General features: G+C 41.5%; 1 protein-coding gene across 8 annotated transcripts; it reads right to left on the bottom strand.

The window, feature by feature from the left end:
* Nucleotides 1–468: 468 nt before the first annotated feature.
* Nucleotides 469–22,185, bottom strand: cdc14ab (cell division cycle 14Ab). 8 transcript variants are annotated; one of them, XM_055508612.1, is made up of 16 exons: nucleotides 21,080–22,183; nucleotides 20,888–21,003; nucleotides 18,906–18,996; nucleotides 18,025–18,100; nucleotides 15,556–15,648; nucleotides 15,299–15,378; nucleotides 7,718–7,784; nucleotides 7,191–7,253; nucleotides 6,747–6,834; nucleotides 6,266–6,496; nucleotides 5,930–6,002; nucleotides 5,284–5,449; nucleotides 5,038–5,138; nucleotides 4,724–4,900; nucleotides 4,247–4,604; nucleotides 469–2,563 (listed from the first exon to the last, which is right to left on the bottom strand). In XM_055508612.1, the coding sequence occupies exons 1-16, from the start codon at nucleotides 21,247–21,249 to the stop codon at nucleotides 2,534–2,536; spliced, it is 1,980 nt and encodes a 659-aa protein (XP_055364587.1). In that variant the 5' UTR covers nucleotides 21,250–22,183; the 3' UTR covers nucleotides 469–2,533. The 8 variants fall into 8 exon arrangements, with proteins under 8 accessions (XP_055364587.1, XP_029002882.1, XP_029002881.1 ...); XM_029147049.3 differs by having other exon boundaries at nucleotides 4,247–4,442; nucleotides 5,930–6,068; nucleotides 21,080–22,181; XM_029147048.3 differs by having other exon boundaries at nucleotides 5,930–6,068; nucleotides 21,080–22,179.
* Nucleotides 22,186–22,455: the final 270 nt, after the last annotated feature.

Raw genomic sequence — 22,455 nt, forward strand, 5'->3', positions numbered from 1 at the left:
AAAGGGATGAGTTCAGGAGCATCACCCTCTGCCTGATTAATTCACTGACTGATTGATTGATTCACTGGCTGATTCAATGACAGACTGATTAATCCACTGACAGTGTGTGACATCATATTTATCAGTTTGCTGACGATGTGTTTTTTTGTCTGGTCACCTGTGAATTAATTACCCATTTGCCTCATGAGAATGTACAAATACAAATTTTTAAAACATTCAAAACTACAACAAAGAGCCTTGTTAGTTTTTGTACCCTTTAAACCTTTCCACATTTGCTGTTAGAACCACAAAAGTAAATGTATTTTATTGTGATTGTGCAACAAAGTGACACATAATTGTGTAACTCAAGTTCAGTGGAACTAGTCATCTAATTGTGTGTATTTTTAGCTGTTCTGTAAAGGCCTCAATAAAGTACACATAGTAACATATTCAACACACAAAAAAGGATACACTGCATTACATAAAAAATTCAAAACAAAAATATTTTATTTTCTGTGATTGTTTTGTCAGTTACAAGGAATAAAATGTTACTAAAAAAAACCCTGAAAATTCATGAAAAACAAATGAAAAACATACTTTAAACACTGTTAGCTGGAAAGTCCTTTCTTCTCTGCTGCGGAGAGTTACTGTAATATATGTAATACAGGAGCAGCCTACTCAGTTTCACGGTGTAAGGCACTTCAATTTCATTTGATGAAATACTCTTTAGCATGAAACAACATTTTTACAGGATGAAACAAGAGACTTATTAGTGTAGGAGGTTTTATTCTGAAAGAATGTTTTCTCACAAATTTTCAAGAGGCTCCAGTGTAAAGACCTATCACAAATTTCCCTTTTTATGTACATACAGTACAAGAAAAACTAGTTCATGAAAACAGAGGTAGAAAATGAATATTAAAAAAACATTTGATTAATAAATTTCCTTCTCAAACAGCTCTTGCTTTAACCAGTCAGAGCGAGTAAATCACCTGAACATGAAGAGGACGACTGACACTGTATGAGGGTTTCAACTCACCAAAAAATTGTCCTGCAATTATCATGAAAACGTTAGCCTAGCTTAGCACACAGACTGCAGCTGGGAAAAACATTAGCCTAGCTTAGGAAACAGAATGTAAGATGGGGAAACCGTTAGCCTAACTGAGCACACAGAATGGAATCTGGGGAAACCATTAGTCTAGCTTAGCACACAAACAGCAGGCTCGAGAAACTGTTATCATAGCGTAGCAAACACACTGCAGTCTGGGGAAACCATTAGCCTAGTTTAGCACACAGACTGCAAGCTGGGAAAACCATTAGCCTAGCTTAGCACACAGACTGGTGGTTGAGGAAAACGTTAGGCTAGCTTTATACTATGAAAACAACCAAACAGATCTGATGACGTCATGAAAAAAATACTTTGCAGTGACATCATCTTAATAGATGTCTTTGTAACATTAACATAAAATGTAACTTTATAAAATTACAAGTACAACCAGTAAAGTTTTCTCATAGAATTTAATTGTTGGATGGTCATGGTCAATCTGAGCTCAGAGTTTATTTCTAATTAATAAGGTCAGAGAGGATGCAGACGTGCTACCATTATTGCATATTTAGGTAACTTAACATTGTGCAAACAATTACCAAACAGTTGGCAGTCTAACACGATGAGTCACTTGCTGGATGTCAGTGAACAAACTGTGAGAGGGGGGTAAAACCTTTAATTATTTTAAACAAGAGCGAGTGTGATCACTGAGGCAGATGGCCACCCACCCAGAGCCGGGCTCTGCTTGAGGTTACTTCTGTTACGTGTGTTTAGGTTATAAAGTAATCTGGATCTGAATGTTTGTAAACCTTCATGTCTAGATTTCCGCTCTGTTTCTGAAAACCCGAACTGCAGTAAAGGCTGTTGCGACTGAGAAAAACTGTTGGATTCACTCTTATGTACAATGGCAATGACATTAAAGCTTGTGCTGTGGGAACATGTTATGAAAGGCACATGATTTGCTACTTTACCGCTTTGATTTTGAATAAAATCTGTTCCTGTCATTCTCTATTGAGTACAACAAGCTTTTTGATCCTGATTCAGATTTTTGTTATGATGTGGGTTGAGATGTAAATAATCTCAACTGAGACTGAACTAAATGACACTGATCAATTCACCAAATGTACAAAATGTGTCTTTGTACATTTCCTCTGTGCTGCTGGTCAACGTGTGGGTTTGGAGGCTTCTCTGGCCCCTTCTTTTATTATTTATTACGGATAAGAACGGGTAACACTAACAAGCTTCTTAAATGATCAAAATCAGGAAAGAAATACTATTACCATGACAACAAACTTACTTGTCATGACCTTGTTTATGGTAACAGAATCAAATAACAATTAAGGCAACAATATATTTCAGTTCATCATAAGAAATCTAAAATGCGAGCTGTTCATACACTTTAAGAGGCTCAGTCTGAATCCTGACACAGAAACTGTGCCCCTTTATTAGCTTCAGGTCCAGGGTAGTCAGGAGGGATTGTGGGTAACGTGTCCTCTGGGAAGATGTGTAGTTTTAGTACTGGATGTACTCAGACTGAAGAGACTGAAAAAGTGAGAACACCATAGTTAGAGTTTAGTGTCACAGCATCTGTGTCTGTCCAACCAGCTAGAGCTGATAAACGTTGCTCCCTGCAACATGTCTCTGCACAAGCTCTGCCCCCGTCAGAACCATGAGGCATTAAATTTAGGGTTTGTTCCAGATGCTGATATTTGAGCTGCTAAGCAATTTTAGCTTTGAGAATGCTTCTGATAATTCATGTTAAGCTCACACGTGTACTGGGATCCTGAACCTGTCCACACTCTAGACGGGTCAGCTCCATGATGAACCTGCACCTGGTCTGTAGTATTCACCGCAGCGAGAGGGTGTGGATGACATTTTTTAAACTGATCATACATGACCCAGAAGCCAAACTTGAAGGCAGGTTCCTTTAAATCAGCAGCAGCTTGGCGTCATTGAGTGAGGTTAACATGAGAAACATCAGATGCACCTCCACCAAACAAAACATCACACCACAATAAAAGTCATGACGAAGAGGAGACGATGACGATGGGCTGTTGTCAAGCTCTCGTTTTACCTGAGAGATGATCCAGCGGCAGATTGATGGCAGATCACAAACCACACATCAAATCACAGATTTTCATTTGTTGCATTTAAAAAACCCTGCCTTAGAGCCAATATTTCACTTTAGTATTTCATTTAGAATCAGGTTTGGATTGTTCAAGAGACGTAGCTTGTCAGACTGGAGATCGATCAGTCTATTGTGAGGGGGCAGACTTGTAATTTAGAGCTCATCCCTTGATTTGCTTATTTCTGTTACGTGTCGCCTCTTTCAGCGGCTAGTGTGTGGAAATGAAACAAACATTCTTTCGGCATTCGTCTAGGGAATAAAGTCAGCTCCAAACATCACTGTGCTCCCACACTAATTGAGCCCAAACCATAAGGTAGACAGAGCGCGGCAGGGCAGGTCCTGCTGATTTGCATCAATTTCCTACAGCAGCGTGAAAAACTGACCCTGTGTCCATAGTTTGCCCCTGCCTGTATTAGGGTAAGATGTTCATTTCTACCAAATATACCGTCAGACATTGAAGACTTGACCATAGAAGAAGATGCTAATGGCAGCGACTTCAGACCACCTTTCAGACTCTCGTGATTTAGTGTAACGAAAAAACAAAATACAATTTTGCCTTTAAGACAGTGTTTTAAAATACAACATTTTGATCTGTGAATCAAATGAAATGGCAGAAACACCAGCTTTATTTGTTTTTCTCTGTACCATGTACCATGATGTACCAGCATCACTTTCATCAGTGTTCAACTTTTGATTTCAAAAGAAAAATCAAATGAACAAAAAAGTAAATGAACCTACACTGACCATTTCATTTTAAAGAGAAACTGAATTAAAAGAGCAAAAGTATCATGAAAGAAATTTTTGATTATTGAAAGTAATTTGTGTGAAACTACAAATCAGGGGGGGTCAAACTCGGGCCACCCTCCTGCTGCTTTTCTATCTTTCCCTGCTCCAGCTCCTACTGATCACCTCTTTCAGGTGTGTTCAGTCAGTTAATAGCTGGAGAGCTGAAGAACCAGCAGGACAACGTACCGGAGCAGCCAGTTTGACATTTGCTGCAAGAGATCAGTATGTTTGAAGAGGAACTCACTGATCAGAAATAGAAAACAATTAGCACAGAGAGGGAAGCTGAGCTGCTGCTGTGTTAGAGGACTTACAGGTATGGAGCGGCTCAGGTAACGTCTTGACGGGCCCTTCGTAGTGCTGTGAGACCCAGAGCCACTGTAAGAGCTCAAATCCCGAGGCCCTGGCCGAATAAAGCCTTTCCCTGTAGGGGGTACTGCTGGGCCACCATACAGACCACCGTTGTTGTTGATCTCATGCTGCATGCTACGAGGTCCGTTACCATAGCGACTGAGAGAGGAGGGAGGAGTGAAAGAATGGGCGGGGTTTAGGGTCACACAGGTCACAGACGAGGAAGGAGGAAGAGATGTGCAGAGAGTCTTCCTGTTTTCTTCCATGTCTGCAGCATACAAATCACTGAGAGAGCTGGCCAATCGAGAGCTGAGGACAGAGCTAAAGTGCACATCATTCACCATCATCGTTATGTTAAACACAACACACGGCATTTGCAATACACAAGTATACACAACATAAATGTTGCACAACACAACTGAAACCAGGGAAACACTAACCTCCTGATGTTGGACGTAGACGATGATGAGCTTCTACCAACCCTTTTGGCCACAGCAGACGCAGAAGATGCTGGGAATTTGGAGGACTTGAGGGGTGAGGCGGGGCCCTGACTAACCCCCATCGACAGCCTGAGATGTTGCGAGGCCAACCTGCTCTGCATCTTCATCTCCTCTACCCTGAAAAATGTGTCTGATTCAACCTACAATCTGTTTGTTTGTTGGTATTGAAGCTAATTTTTTTGTGCTTTTAAATGCAGTACTTGCATCAGAGCTTTTCTACATTAAACTCTTCCGTTTGACACTGGTTTTGCTACCTAAGTGCTCCAGTGGTGGCGGGACGTGGGCGGCGGCGGCCCTTCAGTGCTCTCAGTTTGTCTCCCTGCGTCAAGCCTGGTCCACTGCCTGTCACCTCACTCTGGTGGAGGAAACCGGTTCAGAAAACATCAAATGCCTCATGCAACACTTGGCTCATGCGTCAAAGTGCATTTTACAGAATGATGGTGACGATTGCTCCACGTTAATCTGTGCGTCTTTTATTCATTTGTGCCTGTGCGTTTGACCTCATGTAGATGCTCTGACATCGGTAGTCTACTCAAGCTGCTGTTGTGGCTGGAGTTTAAAGCCAGGTTGTCCATACTGGTGATGAGTTGAGACACACCCCTCTCCTCCCCCTTGGCCTTCTGAGAACGCTCACTGTCACCAAGCAACCACAGCACAGACTGCTTCCTAGCACGCACGCGCACACACACACACACACACACACACACGCACATGCACACGCACACGCACAAACACAAACACACACACACACACACACACACACACACACACACACACACACACACACACACACACACACACACACACACACACAGTTAGATTTATCGGATTGGTTCCTTTGTTTTCATTGTAACCTGTTGTAACCTGTAGTTCGTTTCACTTAATCCCTGAATCAAACACGCTGATTTGTTCATTTGACACCTGCCTCCGTGAAAAGTGTTGCTGTGGAACCCTGGCCAACAGAAACACAGGTTGGCACCACAGAAAGTTAACTGTTGGATCGGTTAGTTGTAGTTTACGTAAGTCTTAAAGGACGTTTACTAATAAACTGAATTAACTAAACAGAACAGAAATGTTCATAATTATCTGCTAAAACCTGAATTGAAAAGTGTGCCCCTTGTCACATTGTCCACATCACACACTCACTCTTCAAGGAAGTTCTGCTGTGGCCCAATCACAGAGCCGGGTCTGCAGATCCTGATCCAGGCGATGGCCTCGCCTGCAGTGAAGTGGTAATGCTTCATCAGGTAACAACCAATCAGAGTGCCCGTCCTGCCCAGACCAGCTGACGGAGAGACAGAGGTTATGAGGAGTATTTTGTTTCCTTGTGCTAATAGTACACACAGGAAAACACTGCTCTCTTTTGGCATCCACCAACACCCACAGAGGTCTGACAGTAGGTCTGAAGAGCTGTGCTTAATCAGACATTCCATCTGATTGACACCTACAGGACACAAGACGGAATGTGAAGGCAGAACTCACCCTTGCAGTGGACAGCAACGCCACCCTCCGTGCCCTCACAGATGTGCAGAAAGCGCTGTGTGATGATGTCACCTGGAGTGCTTCCATCCACATAAAAGAGGTCGTAATGGTCGAAGCCGGCATCGGCAAAACGCTTGGCGTCATAGATCTTCTTGTTTAAACGGACGATGGTGGTTATGTTGTGTTTCCTGAAGTATGGGAAATAAGCCTCAGGAGCATGAAGAGGGTAACCTGCAGGTGCGAAATGAGAAGGAGGGGGCAATCACATGTGTAAACACTGCCTGTAATGATCTGAACAGCCCCACGTTTCCATCGCTCTTCATGCAAGAGGCTCTGCTTGACAAATGTTAAGGCTTCCAATACGCTGTCATGATCAGTCAGATACAACTGTCAAATCTTAGAGCAGAAACTGTGCAGTGATTTATTATAGACATACATAGACACAGTGTATGAGACCTGATGACACCATCTGTAAACCCACCGTTCTCCACTGTGGTCTTAGGATGAGGTCCACTGAAGGCCAGCAGCTTTCCTGGGACGATCCAGTTCAGATCTCCGTTCTCAACCCGCTACAAGTCACAGAATGTGTGAGAGGTAAGTCAAACGCAGGACGGAAGGTCCAGACACAAAAACAATGAAGCTCACACTAGCCTACAAAGGCTGACTAGGATGGAAAGTTCAATATGCAGACACAGAAAACCTTCAGCCTGATCCTTAAAGATGCTGCCTAATTCTGAACCCTGGATTCAGAATGTACCCGTCTGACTTTATTCTGTCAAATAAACACTGTGCTGTTGGACCTCAGAATGGACCCTGAAATCACACGTCTAATCCTGATCTGTTCCTATAGCTTGCACATTAACTCACCCAGAGAAAAAACAGATTTACAAGTAACACCTGATGGTACTGCTTCTAGTACTTTTACCTCGTAGTGTTCATACTCGTCGACATCAAAAGTCTCAAAGTCGAAGAAGCCGTGCTGCAGAGCCTGGAACACAACAGTTCACACTGAGCACAGAGCAAAGACCAGTGTTGGACACGTCCTAATGAAAAATACAGTTCTGTTTCACTGGACTCTGAGCTGTTGGAGACAACAGAGTGATGTGCTTCTGTTCAGAATAGTGCATCTTGCCGACATATACAAGGTCCAGACATCACACAGCTCCACCTCAAACACCGTCCAAGACAAACTTGGCTGCTCCCAGTCTGTGTTCTGGCTTGAGGGGCTCATTTTCAGATGGGCCATTGGAGGGGAGGGGAGGTTTTGAGCATTAAAACTTTCAGACACATCACTGACACATCCAGGTTCAATACTCTTTACCGTATGGCAGGAAGAACTTGGAGGAAACAATCTTACAAAGGGCGGATAATTGTTGGCTGTGGCCTAGGAGTTAATCCTGACCCATCATCAGCATCCATCCATCCAAACAGAACAAAGAGCAGTGGACTCACCTTCCTGATGCCCTGCAGACAGTCGAGCACAGTGAGGTTGAAGGTGCAGTTACCAAACGCAGCATCCCTGCAGAGAGAAACCCCTTTAAATACTGGACTTTCAGGATGAGATCAAACTTCAGCCTTTCTGGACTGTACCCACAGTCACTGTTAATAGCCGTAGTCTGTAGGTGTTTATTTAATAATAATAATCCACATACAGGTGTTGGTCATATAGTTAGAATATCATCAAAAGGTTGATTCATTTTACTAATTCCATTCAAAAAGTGAAACTTGTATATTATATTTATTCATTACACACACACTATGTTTCAAATGTTTATTTATTTTAATTGTAATGATTTTAACTGACAACTTAAAAAAGGAAAAACCCTAGATTCAGTATCTCAGAAAATTAGAATATTGTGAAAAGGTTCAATATTGAAGACACCTGGTGCCAAACTAATCAGTATTTAACTTAAATCACCTGCAAAGGCTACAGGTTTGTATAGGCTACACAAACATGGGGAAGACTGGACAGTTGTCCAACAGGCGACTAATGACATCTCGCACAAGGTGGGAGGACACAAAAGGTCATTCCACGGCTGGCTGTTCACAAGGGTCTGTGTTGAAGCACATTAATAGTGAGGTCGAGGGAAGGAAAAGATATGGTAGAAAAAAGTGGACAAGCAACAGGGATAACCGCACCCTGGAGAGGATTGGGAAACAAAAGCAATTGAAAAATGTGGGGGAGATTCACAAAGAGAAGACTGCAGCTGGAGTCATAGAACCACTATAGTTTCTTCCTTATTCTATGCAGTTATTTTGTGATTTATGACTTATGTTCTGCAATTAAAATCTTATGCTTTATCTTACTTCTATTTTATGTATTTGACATTTCATCTAGATTGTTCAATGGTCGTCTCTGCCTGATAGACTCTGGACTCTAGCTCCCAAACCCAAGGCCGGGGAGTTGTGCCTCTCTGTCTGTTGAGACTTGGTGCTCCTTTCTCAAAGATAGTTGGACGTCAGCGATGCAAGTGTGAGAATGTAAACATCTCCACACATGGCGACAGGGATGAGATGCAGTTTGCATGCAGTCTGATTGGGCCACACAGACGTTCCACCGTAGGGGTTAAAAGGCAGAAACAACTTGAGGATCGTGGGCTCCTTGCATCACACCTTCGTGGTGTACAGTACTTATGCACTTATCTCCCCAGCTGGTTTTTGGTTTGTTGATGTGCACGATCAACATCCAAGTTTTTGATTTGCTTTCCCCATTATTTTTATTTTCCTTTATTTTTATAATAAATCTCACAAAAGACAACCCTCTCATCTGCCTCTTTATGGGTCGCCTCTGACGAGATCCCCAAACTCAAACTCAAATCTTGACTTGGCTCTGCCCGGTGAGAGAGATTTCTTTGTGATGATTGATGTGATTTGAAAAAAAACAAAAAATTTGAACTTTTATTTTTACTTTGGCTGAAACATTTTAATTGGTTGGGAAAAACAAAAAATATCTATTTGGTTGAAACACTACATTTGATTAGAAAAATTGATTAGATTAAAAATAAAAATCACAATATTACTGTTTCTTAATTAGGTTAAAATCTGCTGTGGGTGGTGCGACGTCGGTTCCTAAGGGTTGGCTCGTGGAACTGAGTTTTTGTCAGTACTGGGGGTACAGACATGTTTTTTTTATCTGTGCGTGGTCCTCATGGGGGGGGACTGAGTATAAAAAGAGGGCTTCTGAAAGATGGAGCGCGTTTGCAGAGTGAAGTATTTTCAAGATACAAGGAACCCGGGTCTTAGAGGAGCCTAATGTTGAGGAAATACTTGGGGAAAGACTCTGTCGGCACATCAGGTTGGTTCCCTTTTTACGGAGAGGTTCGATAAAAAGGAATTTTGAGAATGTTCCGGCCGGAACACACAAAAAAATCGAATACGAAGATGGAAGAACCAAAGGAGACGAAGCGCCTGACCAACAAGCAGAACGGGGTGGAAGGTACCACAGCAGCTGGAGGACACAGACCACTGCATGGAGGCCTCACCGACTCCCACAACGTCTGCAGCCATCACGTTCTGGGCTCATCAGATGAACCAGCTACTACAGACCCTGCACCAGCATGAAAGGACTGTGTCTGAAGCTTCAGAGGCCGTGAAACTGTCTTACAAGCGTGTGTGTCTCATACAGACACCTGTTTATGAGAATCAGCAAAGGAAAACAATGAGAAACAGCAGAGTGAGCCCCATCTGAGAAGACGTGCTCTGACACAGACGCGGGTTGAAACAACAGGAGAGGATTCAGACGTGATCGGCCCAATAGAGCTGCATCCGAGGATCCAGGAAAGATCTGTCATCGCTTTGGAGGAAGAACTGTCCCTGCTACGCCTGGCTTCACCCACTCTGGCGCTCACATCAGACTGATGGTTGGGGAAGGAGGAAGGTGACAGACGGTACCGCAAACACACACACACACACACACATTTACACGCACGCACTGAAGAAACACACTTACAGCTGATACACGCTCAATTCATCCAAGTTCATGCTTATCTGCTTGCAATGAAGAATCGCTTTTTGCTCAAGAACATCCCACAGAGTGATTTTAAATTGCTGACAGCTAAATGACAACTGCTGCATGACTTTACAGTCTGATGGGTTTTAATAATTTCAATTTACAACAAATTCAGTAATAAAAAACAAAAACAGACTATAGAAAAACAAAAACAGACCATAGGAAAACAAAACCAGACTATAGAAAAACAAAAACAGACTATAGGAAGACTGAAACAGACTAAAACCGACTGAAACAGACTATTAATGACTATTAAAAGGGAAGACAACTATTAGACACCTTAACACTCATTTTTGCTTTCAAACTTATGCCCAGTTAAACTATTAGGAAGAGATCTTGTGTAGTTTAGATATTTGATTGATTTCCACTCTAGACAGAGTGCAGGTTACATCTACAGACATTCTAAATAATCCCTCTTTTGTTGGTGTTAACTTCAGCTCAGCTGTGCTCTTATCATTGGCTGCTGAAGGGGAACTGTAACTGAGGCCCTCACACAGGCTGCATCACAGCTTGTTTCCATGTGATACGACCTCCAGAGACGCATCTGACCTGTCCTGTACAGCACATGTGTCTTCTGGTCCTGAAGACAGGTTTGAAGAGTTATGATTTCATACACACACACACACGAACTGACCTCAACTTCCCTCTTTTGGGATGAACACAGGTCTGCGCTTGCGTTTTCTATCACTAATGAACAAAAAGATTTTTATTCAACAGTTCCACACTCTGTGAAAACATGATGGAGACAGATGCAGGACGTGGGTCCTTTCGTGAACAGATGTCAACGGGGCTGAGACTTCTGAACGACTTCTGACCCCATGTGACATATTCACCTACTTTATATGCTTTTTGAAAACTTTTTTTTATTCTGCCGTCGTGCGCAACAAACAGTGAACTTGGTACCTCCGCATTCTAATGACACACATTACATGCTGTTTTTATGTTTATTTTTCAGAGGACGCTCTGACCCAACACTCAGCCTTACAGGAAGCCCTGCTTCCCTGTGGCTCACACACAGACACGATGTAGGTTCAATCAGAGGATGTGAACCAGTGGTCATCACACCTAAATCTGACCACAGACCATGTAAACAACAACACCCTCTTAAAGGAAGCCATAGACAGCGTTACTGCAGACACCACTAAGCTACTGAAACATTGGATGCTACATGCCACAAAGAGATCCTGTCTAAATTACAGTTTGTTCAGACAAAGGTTATTTTTCTGGGTCATTGTAATTTAGCTGATGGCAAATCCATCTCACCCAACAGAGTTGAAGCATTTTTAAACCTGCCTAAACCGTGCACGTCTAAACAGCTTATGTCTTTCTCTGTATTTGTTTTTATTGTAGGAACTTCATTCTTAACTTTACCTTCTTTGAGGCCCCACTCAGGGTTCTGATGCAGACATCTTCATCGTCCACTTCTTCTCTCACGTGGACGTCTGAGGCTGAACAACGTTCACCGACCTCAAGCTTGCTCTTCAGTCGGCTCCTACTTTGGGTCTTCCTGATCTGACCCTACGCGACCTTTCACTCAAACAGTGAATGAGAAATCAGGTTGTACGACTTCTGTTCTTTTGTCCTGTAGCTTATTTTCCTGCCAAGCTTCATCCAGCTGCTGCTGAACGTCCACGGTGTCTATGAGCAGTCGCTGCAGCAGAGAGAGCCGTTCTGGCATCAAGTGACATTGTTGGCTACTCTGACGTCACCTTGTTTGCTCCTCATACTGTGTCTTTGATTCTTTTGGAACAGAAAACATCAATCTTTCTACAGCTCGATGGCTTAGATGCAACACCACTTTGCTCAACATGCTGAACATTACTGTCAAGAGGTCGTCTTGAAGTCTGGCTCTTTGCTAAGACACTACTCTGCTCAGGCTGCAGAGTTGACCGCATTGACTGAAGCTAGTAAACCAGCAGAAGGAGAGTCTGTTACCATCTACACAGACTCCACAGGTGCTCTGTGGAAGCATAGGGAGCTTTTGAAGTCTTATTGTAAACCTATCTTACATCATGATAAGGTTCTGCTTTGCTGGATGTTGTTCTGCTGCCTACAGCTAATGCTGTTTGTAATTGTCTAACTCACACCATCAGTGATGACTTTGTTTCTGCCGACATGCAGCTGCAGACGCTGCTGCGAAAGTCACTGCCCGGCAACCTTGTTTCCTCTCCTCATCCTCATTTCCTCTTTACCCTCTCCTTCCTTATCTCTCCCTGTGCTTTCAACATTTTCTACCTCACAGGAACGCAGACTCTGGCAGACGAAGGGTTCCACCTGTAGCCATGGAGTCTGGTTTGGGCCTGATGGCAGCCGTGCCACCCAAAACACTTTTTCCCCACAATTCACATTTCCCAACAGGTGAAAACAGGCGACAGGACCACTACACACCATCCAACCAGGGCACTGGGTGATCGTTAAGGAGTTCAGGAGGAAGCACTGGACCTCCAAACGATGGCGAGGCCCCTTCCAGGTCCCTCTCACAACCCACACGACTGTGAAGGTTGCAGAGAGAGCCCCTTGGATCCACTTCATCTACTGCAGGAAGGTCCCGGATTCGACAGACAATCCACCGTCTCCACCGCATGAAAAACCCACCAGATGTGAGGAGACGCGAGAAGAACGACCCTCGCTGTGCTCACACGCACTGAGGCGAGGCTGCGTTCACCGTTCAGCTAAAGGTGTGAGCCAAGCGCCGTCTGAAGCTGCGCCGATGAATCACACTATCAGACCATACATCTACACACACGCTCCTGAGAAAACACACACACGAGCAGCCTTGAGTTGCCGACGCTGGACGACGTGTAGACCCTTCACATCACGGGAGTGACAGTGACTCAGACGACATTGGGAGGAAAACTGGCGGTGATAACAAATCCCAAGTGTCTCTGTGACCAGCTGATCACAACCTGAAGAACCACAACGTACAATCAGTGCGTCAACACACAGGTTGGAAACAATGTAACGCTACTGTTCAACAGGACAAAGCTGATTGTTATGAGACATCAGTTGTAAACATGCTGTTAAGATTTTATTTTGTGTTACTTTGATTATTACCTTGATCATATGATGTTTCCATGTAACTTTACACACTACTTTTGAAGTAGAAAATTTAACAACAACACTGAGTTTAGATATCCTAAAGTTGATTTGGTGTTTAATTTGCTCACAATCACTTTTTTCACTGCTACAATTAGCCTTTTCCTTCATCTACAGAGGACAGAGGTTATAAAACAACACAAGCAGCAATATGCATCATCATTCTAGTTAATCCCTGATTCTCCTATTCACTCTAGACCTAAATGTACAATTAAGAGATCCAAAAGCATGAAAGCTTAAGATTATATGAAAGAGAACCCCAACGGAAACTTATGGCTAACATACGTTAATTGTCTTTATCACAGTACACTCTATGGCATGATCTTAGGCTATCTGATCACAAAATATAATCTGACACAAATATGATTATTGTCTTATTTTCTTCTATATAGAGTTTATTCTTGTATACAGTAACTACCCACAAAAACGTCTCCCAACCTTTTGTCCCTAAGTTACCTGTATTTTATGTAAAAGTGTATTTTTTAATCTTGATGAGTTAATACACTTATTGTTTCATTTGCAAAGGTCTTTTATTATTACAGAATGCGATGTTTGACAATTTTTATTCTTAGTGTTTGATTAATGTGTAATCAAAAGGGGGGAGTGTTATGGGAAAAAAATGTTTCTTCCTTATTCTATGCAGTTATTATATGATTTATGACTTATGCTCTGCAATTTCCCCGCTGTGGGACTAATAAAGGCATTCTATTAATATCTTATGCTTTATCTTACTTCTGTTTTATGTATTTGACATTTCACCTACATTGTTCAATGGTCGTCTCTGCCTGATAGACTCTGGACCCTAGCTCCAAAACCCAAGGCCGGGGAGTTGTGTCTCTCTGTCTGTTGAAACTTAGCGCTCCTTCCTCTCTGATAGTCAGACGCCAGTGATGCAGGTGTGAGAATGTAAACATCTCCACACACACGACGACAGTGATAGGATGGTGCATGCAGTCTGATTGGACTACACAGACGTTCCACCGTAATCGGACAGAGCGGTTAAAAGGCAGAAACAACTTGAGGATCTTGGGCTCTTTGCATCACACCTTCGTGGTGTGTGCACTGATCTCCCCAGCTGGTTTTTGGTTTGTTGATGTGCACGATCAACATCCAAGTTTTTGATTTGCTTTCCCCATTATTTTTATTTTCCTTTATTTTTTTAAATGAATCTCATGCCTCTCCTCTCAATGTCTTTATGGGAAGTTTCCACCACACAGGTCATCTGCTGGTGTTGGTCCACAGTGTTTTCTGAGGTCAAAGGTCAACGCAGCTGATTAAAAGAGGTTTAGGAGAACTTTATGCTTCCTGCTGCGGACCAACTTTATGGTGATGCAGATTCCATTTTCAGACCAACAGGACAGGACTCGCCTGCGCACACTGTCAGAGCTACCAGTACCCGGTTTAAGGACAATGAGATCCCCGTTCTTAAATGCCCAGCAAACTCGCTTTACCTTAAACCCACAGAAAATCTATGGGGTATTGTGAAGAGGAAGATGCGATATGCCAGACCTCACAATGTCAAAGCACTGAAGGCCACTATTAGAACAACCTGGGCTCTCAACACCTGAGCAGTGCCACAGACGGATGACCTCCATGGCATGTCGCATTGCTGCTGTAATTCAGGCAAAAGAAGCCCCAAGTATTGAGTGCTGTACATGCTCATACCTTTTAGTTGGCCGAGATTTCCAAAAATCCTCGTATTGGTAACACGTAATATTCTAATTTTCTGAGATACTGAATTTGGGGTTTTCCTTAGTTGTCAGTTATAATCATTAAAAGAACTAAACATTACAGACTGTAAACACATCATATTTCATGGTCACACTGGCAAAAGAACATCTGTTGAATTGGTGCACTATAACTAAACTGGACTAAATTTCTTGACATAGTTCATAGACCTTAGTAGCATGTTAGTGCCGCAGACTGACCTGAAAGGCAGGTAGGAGGCATTTGAACCTGAGGTTAGAGCTCGGTAGGCTTCTTCTGGGGTTTTCTTCAGGTAGATTACCTGAGACATGTACAAAGATGTGATCTCTAATAGAAACTACTGCTGATTCAACCTCTGGTTTCTCAATCGGAGCAAATTTGGATTAATGCAGGCTTATTCTCTGCAAAACCAAATCCAATACAGCATACAGAAACTAAGAAAATGGATTCACAATCAAAGACCAATTGTTGTACTCACAGCATATCCTCCAATCAGCACAGCAGCATTAGATCTTTTTCTCTGGTCGAAACTAGTGTAGTGAACGATTCGCTTCCTGGTTAGAGTGAATGACTACACAGGGGAAGAAGAAACAGCAGGATGAAGATTACATGGAATCAGATAAGCAAAACATGAGTAGTATCAACAACCAACAGCAAATCCTTCCATTGAAATAGAGTTGATCTCAGAACAGCTCATCTTCACTCAAACTTAAACTCATACTTTATTACATCTGGTCAATAGACTCACTTAATCTCCATATCAGTACATACAACACCGGGAATTTTAAGGGATGAAACATTCCTCAAAGACGAAAGTAACCAACAGGTTGATGGATGATGAGTTAGAGCTTGACAAAAGCTGAACTGCGGTAAGGTACACATCAAAGTAAGCTCCAGATTTTTACTGTCTGCTGTGACAGTACCTACAAAGCACTCAATGATAAAGCTATGCTCCCAGCAGAACACTTTGTTCTCAGAGCGCTGGGCTACTTGTGGTTCCTAGAGTCTTTAAATGTAGAATGGGAGGCAGAGCTTTTAGCTACCAAGCTCCTCTCCTGTGGAACCTCCTGTGTTTTGGACACTTTTTTTTCCAGCCACTAACATCAGATTATGAAAAGGAGAGGGTTTTGGCTAAATGAAAAAAAGGTGGCTTTCTAACAACCATCTGCTTTCATTTAAAATAAAGCTGCTAAACAACTTAGAAACTATGTCTTTATTCAAACACACTGTTAAAATATAACCTTTAGTTAAAAACTTGAAGTAATGTCCGAATATTTTTCTGTAAACTGGAGGAACACACCCCGCAGGTTCTGGTACCTTCCAGGTCGGAAGGTTCATCTTAGCGAGGTGACCTCGGAAGGTTCATCTTAGCGAGGATTTGACCAATTTCAGCCACAATACACAGTACGGCCAATCTTTCCTGTTTCTCTTTCCTTTAAAAGACCTCATAGTTCCTTATGCTCCTAGCACAACGCTTCGTTCTCAGAGCGCTGGGCTACTTGTGGTTCTTTAAATGTAGAACGGAAGGCAGAGCTTTTAGCTACCAAGCTCCTCTCCTCTGGAACCAGCTCCCTCTTCAGGTTCGAGAAGTTGACACACTCTTCACCTTCAAGATCAGGCTTAAAACCTTCCATTTGATAAAGCTTATAGTTAGAGATGGTTCAGGTCACTGGCAATGATTGTTAGTCACAGGAACCATCGCTTAGTTAAGCTGCAATAGACATAGACTGCTGGGGGACTTAATTTATACACTGAGCTCCTGTGCTTGCTTCTATCTCTTCTACCCAATAGCCTTCGATCATTGTTCCATGTTTAAGTAACCTTGTTTGTCTCTTTCTTTCCAGTAATTGTGCTTCTCCCCCGCTCTCTCTCTCTCCCCCACCCTGTCCTCACCTACAGGTATCATCGGACTCAGAGCTATTTGTCTATTCCCTGGTCCAACCACCCTGCCTGTGCTCTGTTGTTGCTTGTTGCTGTTGCTGTTGCTGTGCTTTTCTCTCTCTCTCACCCCAACCAGCCGAGGCAGATGGTCGCCCACATCCAGTATGGTTCTGCTGGAGGTTTCTTCCTGAATAGAGAGGGAGTTCTTTCCTCTCCACTGTTGCTGTCAAATTGTAATTAAAGGCTTGCTGTATGTGGGATCTGCTGGGTTTAGTTGTGTAAGGTCTTAAACCTTACCTTGTAAAGTGCCCGAAGATAACCTTGTTGTGATTTGGCGTTATATAAAAAAAATTGAATTGAATTGAACTGTAATGATCTCATTAGTAACGCACCCTGACTGCTGAGGTCCATCATGAGATAAGTATAAAGTTCAGAACACCCCCACACATCCAGTGATGATGAAAAAGAGCATCTGATCTTGAATGAAATATAAAGATTATATGAATCAGAGCAGTAAAGCCAGTTTATGATACCTGGTGCCACAAGCTGGTCTACAGCAGCAGACAGCTGTTACCAGAAATGTGCTGCTAACTCTGACCATGATCAAGTGTACAAATGAGTATCCACCTGCACAAGTACAAATTGTAATAATCATGTGAGCATGAATGAAACCAACAACAGGACATGACTTATCATCATGACAAAGGTTCCTTAGAGGAATGTCATCAACATGGCACCAAACACTCAATAAGAAACACAAGGCTCATTGTTTCTTATTCTGAGGTAGTGGACACATCCAAACTGTTACACAGTCAGGACAATATATCCAGTGCTGCAGCTAAGGCTGACATTTGGGTAGTAATCAACAATGCAAAAACACACCATCAGGCCCGAGCTTTAGGCTGGGTAGCCCATCCCAGTCCGACCAGTCTGACCCCAGCATGACCGGTCTGACACGAATGTGTGCCAAATGGTTCTACAGTGTTAATAGAGTTGTGTAATCCTGCATGTGTCCTGTAACATTCTGGACATTCCTGCTCAGGGAGCGGCAGCGGCAGAAACTCACCTTCAGCTTCTTGTTGAGTTTGCAGCAATATCGGTACAACATGGCCAGGTTCAGAGGCCCAAAGTCAGCGTAGAAGCTAGAGACGCACGGAGGACAGAGACTTTAGACACTTTGGTTACAGAGCAGCAGGATCAACCTTTAATCTTAGTTACACCAAGATCCTATTAACATTTTGGATCAAACCCAGAAGGTGGAGATGGCTGCTCAGTCACAAAACAGTATGTTTATTTTGTTTATTTATCGCAAAATAAACTATTTTGTTTATCTCTGACTGAGGCTGCGAAGGTTTACTTGTATATTACAGTGTCCCTGATGGAGAGCTACTCTAGGGATGATGAAGAACTAAAAATTAATTCAGTTGAAGAGTGTGACCAAAATAAAATCCAATAAAAATTGAAAATGAAAAAGACAATGATTTACAACAAGACCATCAGCCACCATCAGCTGTTACTACGGTTAATAAATGAAGACTTGTTCAACAAACATCTGATGTCTGGACATGATTTCACTTTAATTCATGCTATTTAGAAATAACACCTCAGCACAGGCTCAGACATAAAACTGAATCTGTTATGTGGCAGGTGATACATGGGCACTAGTCAGCTAAACTAGAAACCCCAAACACAAGCATCAAACTAAACCAAAACCCCATCTGAAACAAGATCCTGGGTGCTGTTTGTCTGGACCTTAAATTCATCTATTGGAATTCTAACTAGACCATGGGTTCTCAGGCCATCTGTAACTTTACTGCACAAATACACTGTACACTTTCATCATCATCATCTGTATATAAACAATATATATGTAGTCATTTGTAAGCAGATCTGAAACTGAAACTTTCAGAGTCAACCAGCAGAGTCATACAAGTGTGTCTGACTTACTTTTCATAGACAAACTCATCGTCGGTGCAGAAGTAGTGAGTGTTGGCTGTGCTTTTTGGTTTGCTGCGTAAAGTGGCAAAGTAAAGACGCTCTGAGGGAAACACAAGGCACCTATTAAAACCTAACCCAGACCAGTTCAGATCAGAATAAGAATAATAAGAATAAGAAAACCTTTAATAGTCCCGCAGTGGGGAAATTACTTCTCACAACAGCAGTACAGCTACAGAACAGTTACCTACTGTAGATATAACACAACATTGCCAGATCAGATTAAATAGTTATAATGCAAGACACAAATGCAAACATATAAATTATTCTGAACATTTCAGAAATATGTTTATTAACCAGTAACTTTTTCCTCAATTTGACAAATCACTAACAACAGTTGATTGATACTACCACAACAATGACAATGACCACAACAAAGACAAAGAAAAAGAAGAAAAAAAATAACAGTTGGTATGTTCATTTTTATTTTACCGATTGGATAAAATAATTTAGTAAAATAATTAAATCCCTAAAATCTACATCCAAAGCGTTTTACATAAAACATGCATTCATGTTTAATTAATAAAAAGCCACCTGTTTTATTTCCTCAAGTGAATTATTTAATATTTTAAACTATTAAAATGTGATAGTCATCTTTTCTATATCCATTTATTTAACTTTACTCTTTTCCAACTTAATTGTTATCATTTTTACTTTATTACAGACGACGTAACTGTTTTAATGTGGCCATATTTTAAAGTCACTCGTTTTACTACTTTGGAAAAGCTTTGATGAAGCAGTTTTATGTTAGAGCAACTGTGTGATTCCTCTTTATTTTGTTTAAGCTTCTCATTGTTCCTTTAATAAATGTTAACTTTGTTTCATGAACCTCAACCACCATAATTGTGTTGATACCTTTGATGAACTGCGCGGCCCCCACTAGCTCCGGGTCTTCGCTCATCCCGAACAGGGCAGAGAGGATCGAGGAGTGCTGTGAACCCTGCCCGGTCATTGATCCGTCTAACACCTAGCCACGATCCAGCCAAACCAAACTTTTCAAACAGCTAACTGCTACTGGATTAGCCGTAAACTGGCTAGCAGCAATGCTAGGAGACAGCCGAATAGCGCCTGTTCAAAAAGTTACAAACTTTTTACAGAGTTTTCCATCGATATCTACGGCTGATTGTCACACACAGAAAATCGTTTTACAATAGTATATGTATGTATATATGTTAATAGTCCTGAGCATAGCATATTAGCACTAAAATGCTTGACGACGCTCCCTGAGTCTGAAACTAATTGCGTAAATCCCTTCTTAAGAAACGTTACCGTAGCAACCGGAGTCGCTCCCTTACAGACCCAACAGCAGACTGCGTTGCATTCATGTTCCTTTAGAAACGTGGGTAATGGCGTTCAAGGATCTTTCATCACTCGGATTTTCTTTCTTTCTTTCTTTCTTTCTTTCTTTCTTTCTTTCTTTCTTTCTTTCTTTCTTTCTTTCTTTCTTTCTTTCTTTCTTTCTTTCTTTCTTTCTTTCTTTCTTTCTTTCTTTCTTTCTTTCTTTCTTTCTTTCTTTCTTTCTTTCTTTCTTTCTTTCTTTCATGTATAACATTTAAAGTTAAAGGTACAGTCACTAGAAGAAATGCCATATTCATCTTTTAATGCAAGTACATAATAACAAGTTTTTAGAAACTTTTGGTGGAGAGTGACTCAGTAAAAGTACAACTACTTATTATGCACAACAACCTATTGGATGATGTAAACATCAAAGATACCAACTGCTTCATCCATAGCAGTACATCAGTTTGTATTCGTTCATTTGATTTAGTTTAATAATCTGCATCAGCACAGTAGGTTGCAGTCAAAATTATGAAAGACGTAAAGAAAAACATGAAATAAAGAGCCTCAAAATTCTACATAAATACAGGACCTGGGTAAAAGTACTTAATTACTTTAAACCTCTAAGTATTGTCCTGACACCTGCTTACCCTCACCTGCGATTAGAGAGATCCACACACAGTTTGGAGCTGGTTCTGGTCCTGGTCTAGGCCCAGGTTGGAGGATTCTGGGGCCATTCTGTTGTGGCCTCCAGGCTTCTGCGTCCGTCATGCTGCAGTCAGTGAGCAGACTATGAGAACAGAGGTGGCTGAACCATGGAACATGTCAGGTGACCCAGATCAACTTACTCCTGTTTGCAGAGAGGACAGAGGTATGAGTTTACAGGCTTCTTGGGTTTCAGCTTACACTTAGGTCTGAGCTGGACTTCCTGCTGTACACACAGTTCCTTCACCGATTGCTTCAGGTGAGTTAAAGTCATTGAAGACATAATAACACAACAACACCGTGGTAATGACATGGAAACAGGACAGGGTCCCCAGCAGTTGCAGGTCCAGGTGCACCAAGTTCAAATTTCTGTCCTCATCCTGCAGGATTAGACACACCTTGTAGCATCAGAGAACAGAGACAGAGAAACTACAACTAGCTCCAAACAAATACAAATAAATCATGAAGCAAAACAAAAGAATATAAAAAAGGAAAATAAATAAAATAAAATAAAGATACACCTTTAGACACACATATTAAGTAAATAACTGCAGTAATGTTGTTCAAGTCAAGTCAAGTCAAGTCAGGTAGTATATTGTCATTTCAAAGATTTCGGTATGCAGTGAGATGAAACAAAGACGAAAGTTCCTCCAGGTGCCATGTACATGCAAGATAAATTACAACATAGATATTAAAACATTTACATTACTATACAGAAAGGCTATTTTACAACAGAGGAATTATATATTATTATTTTAGGAAAACTTTAAGACCAAAACAATGTTGGGTAATATTTAAGAATGAAGGAACACTGTATTTAATTTCTATGCACAGAAGTTATGATTTATTCTTCCAGGAAGATGCCTAGGCAGATGGTTTGCCGAGGGCTCACATACTACAACTAGTGCTTCCTACTCTCCAAAACCAACTGTAAGTATTACTGAAACTTATCACTACCAATATCAATAATGTGTGAATATGGAAATTGTGATGTTGTATGTCATGACTATTATTAAGTAGTATGGGATATGTATAATAATACATATGTTTATGTACATGTATATGATATGTATACTGTATGTTTGTATGAGTATGTGCACATACCTTAACACTATTATTGGTATTAGTATTTATCTCCAAGGTAAACCACAGTACAACAGTTGTTTAGTTATGAATGTGGTAGCCTAAGGTACATCCCTGCTTATTTATTTTGTACCAATTGTTTAATTAACAGATTTGCTTGGTTTCAGCAGCTGGTTCCACCCCCACCCCCCTTCCCGCACACACACCCTAAAGCAGGAACTTAACCTGTCCACCAACACAGCAACATCACACATATTTGGGATTAGCTGAATAAACCATTAAATAAACCATAAATCAAGAAGAGTATATATATTTTATATATACCCCTTTTGTTAGAGCAAAGCTGTCCATCACAATATGGCACTCAGCGTAAGATACGCAGCTTGTTAAACTGCTGGACAGAACAAAAAATAAATAATAATAAAATTAAAAATTA

This window comes from Betta splendens, chromosome 4 (genome assembly GCF_900634795.4).
Source record: "Betta splendens chromosome 4, fBetSpl5.4, whole genome shotgun sequence".
In the NCBI taxonomy this organism is placed as follows: domain Eukaryota; kingdom Metazoa; phylum Chordata; class Actinopteri; order Anabantiformes; family Osphronemidae; genus Betta; species Betta splendens.

Coding starts and splice junctions, on each gene's coding strand:
- cdc14ab (XM_029147048.3), bottom strand. CDS start 21,249: ATGTCATTACCACGGTGTTGTTGTGTTATTATGTCTTCAATGACTTTA. Junction 21,004..21,079: donor TGTCCTCTCTGCAAACAGGA/GTAAGTTGATCT, acceptor CACTGACTGCAG/CATGACGGACGCAGAAGCCT. Junction 6,497..6,746: donor TAAGACCACAGTGGAGAACG/GTGGGTTTACAG, acceptor TCGCACCTGCAG/GTTACCCTCTTCATGCTCCT.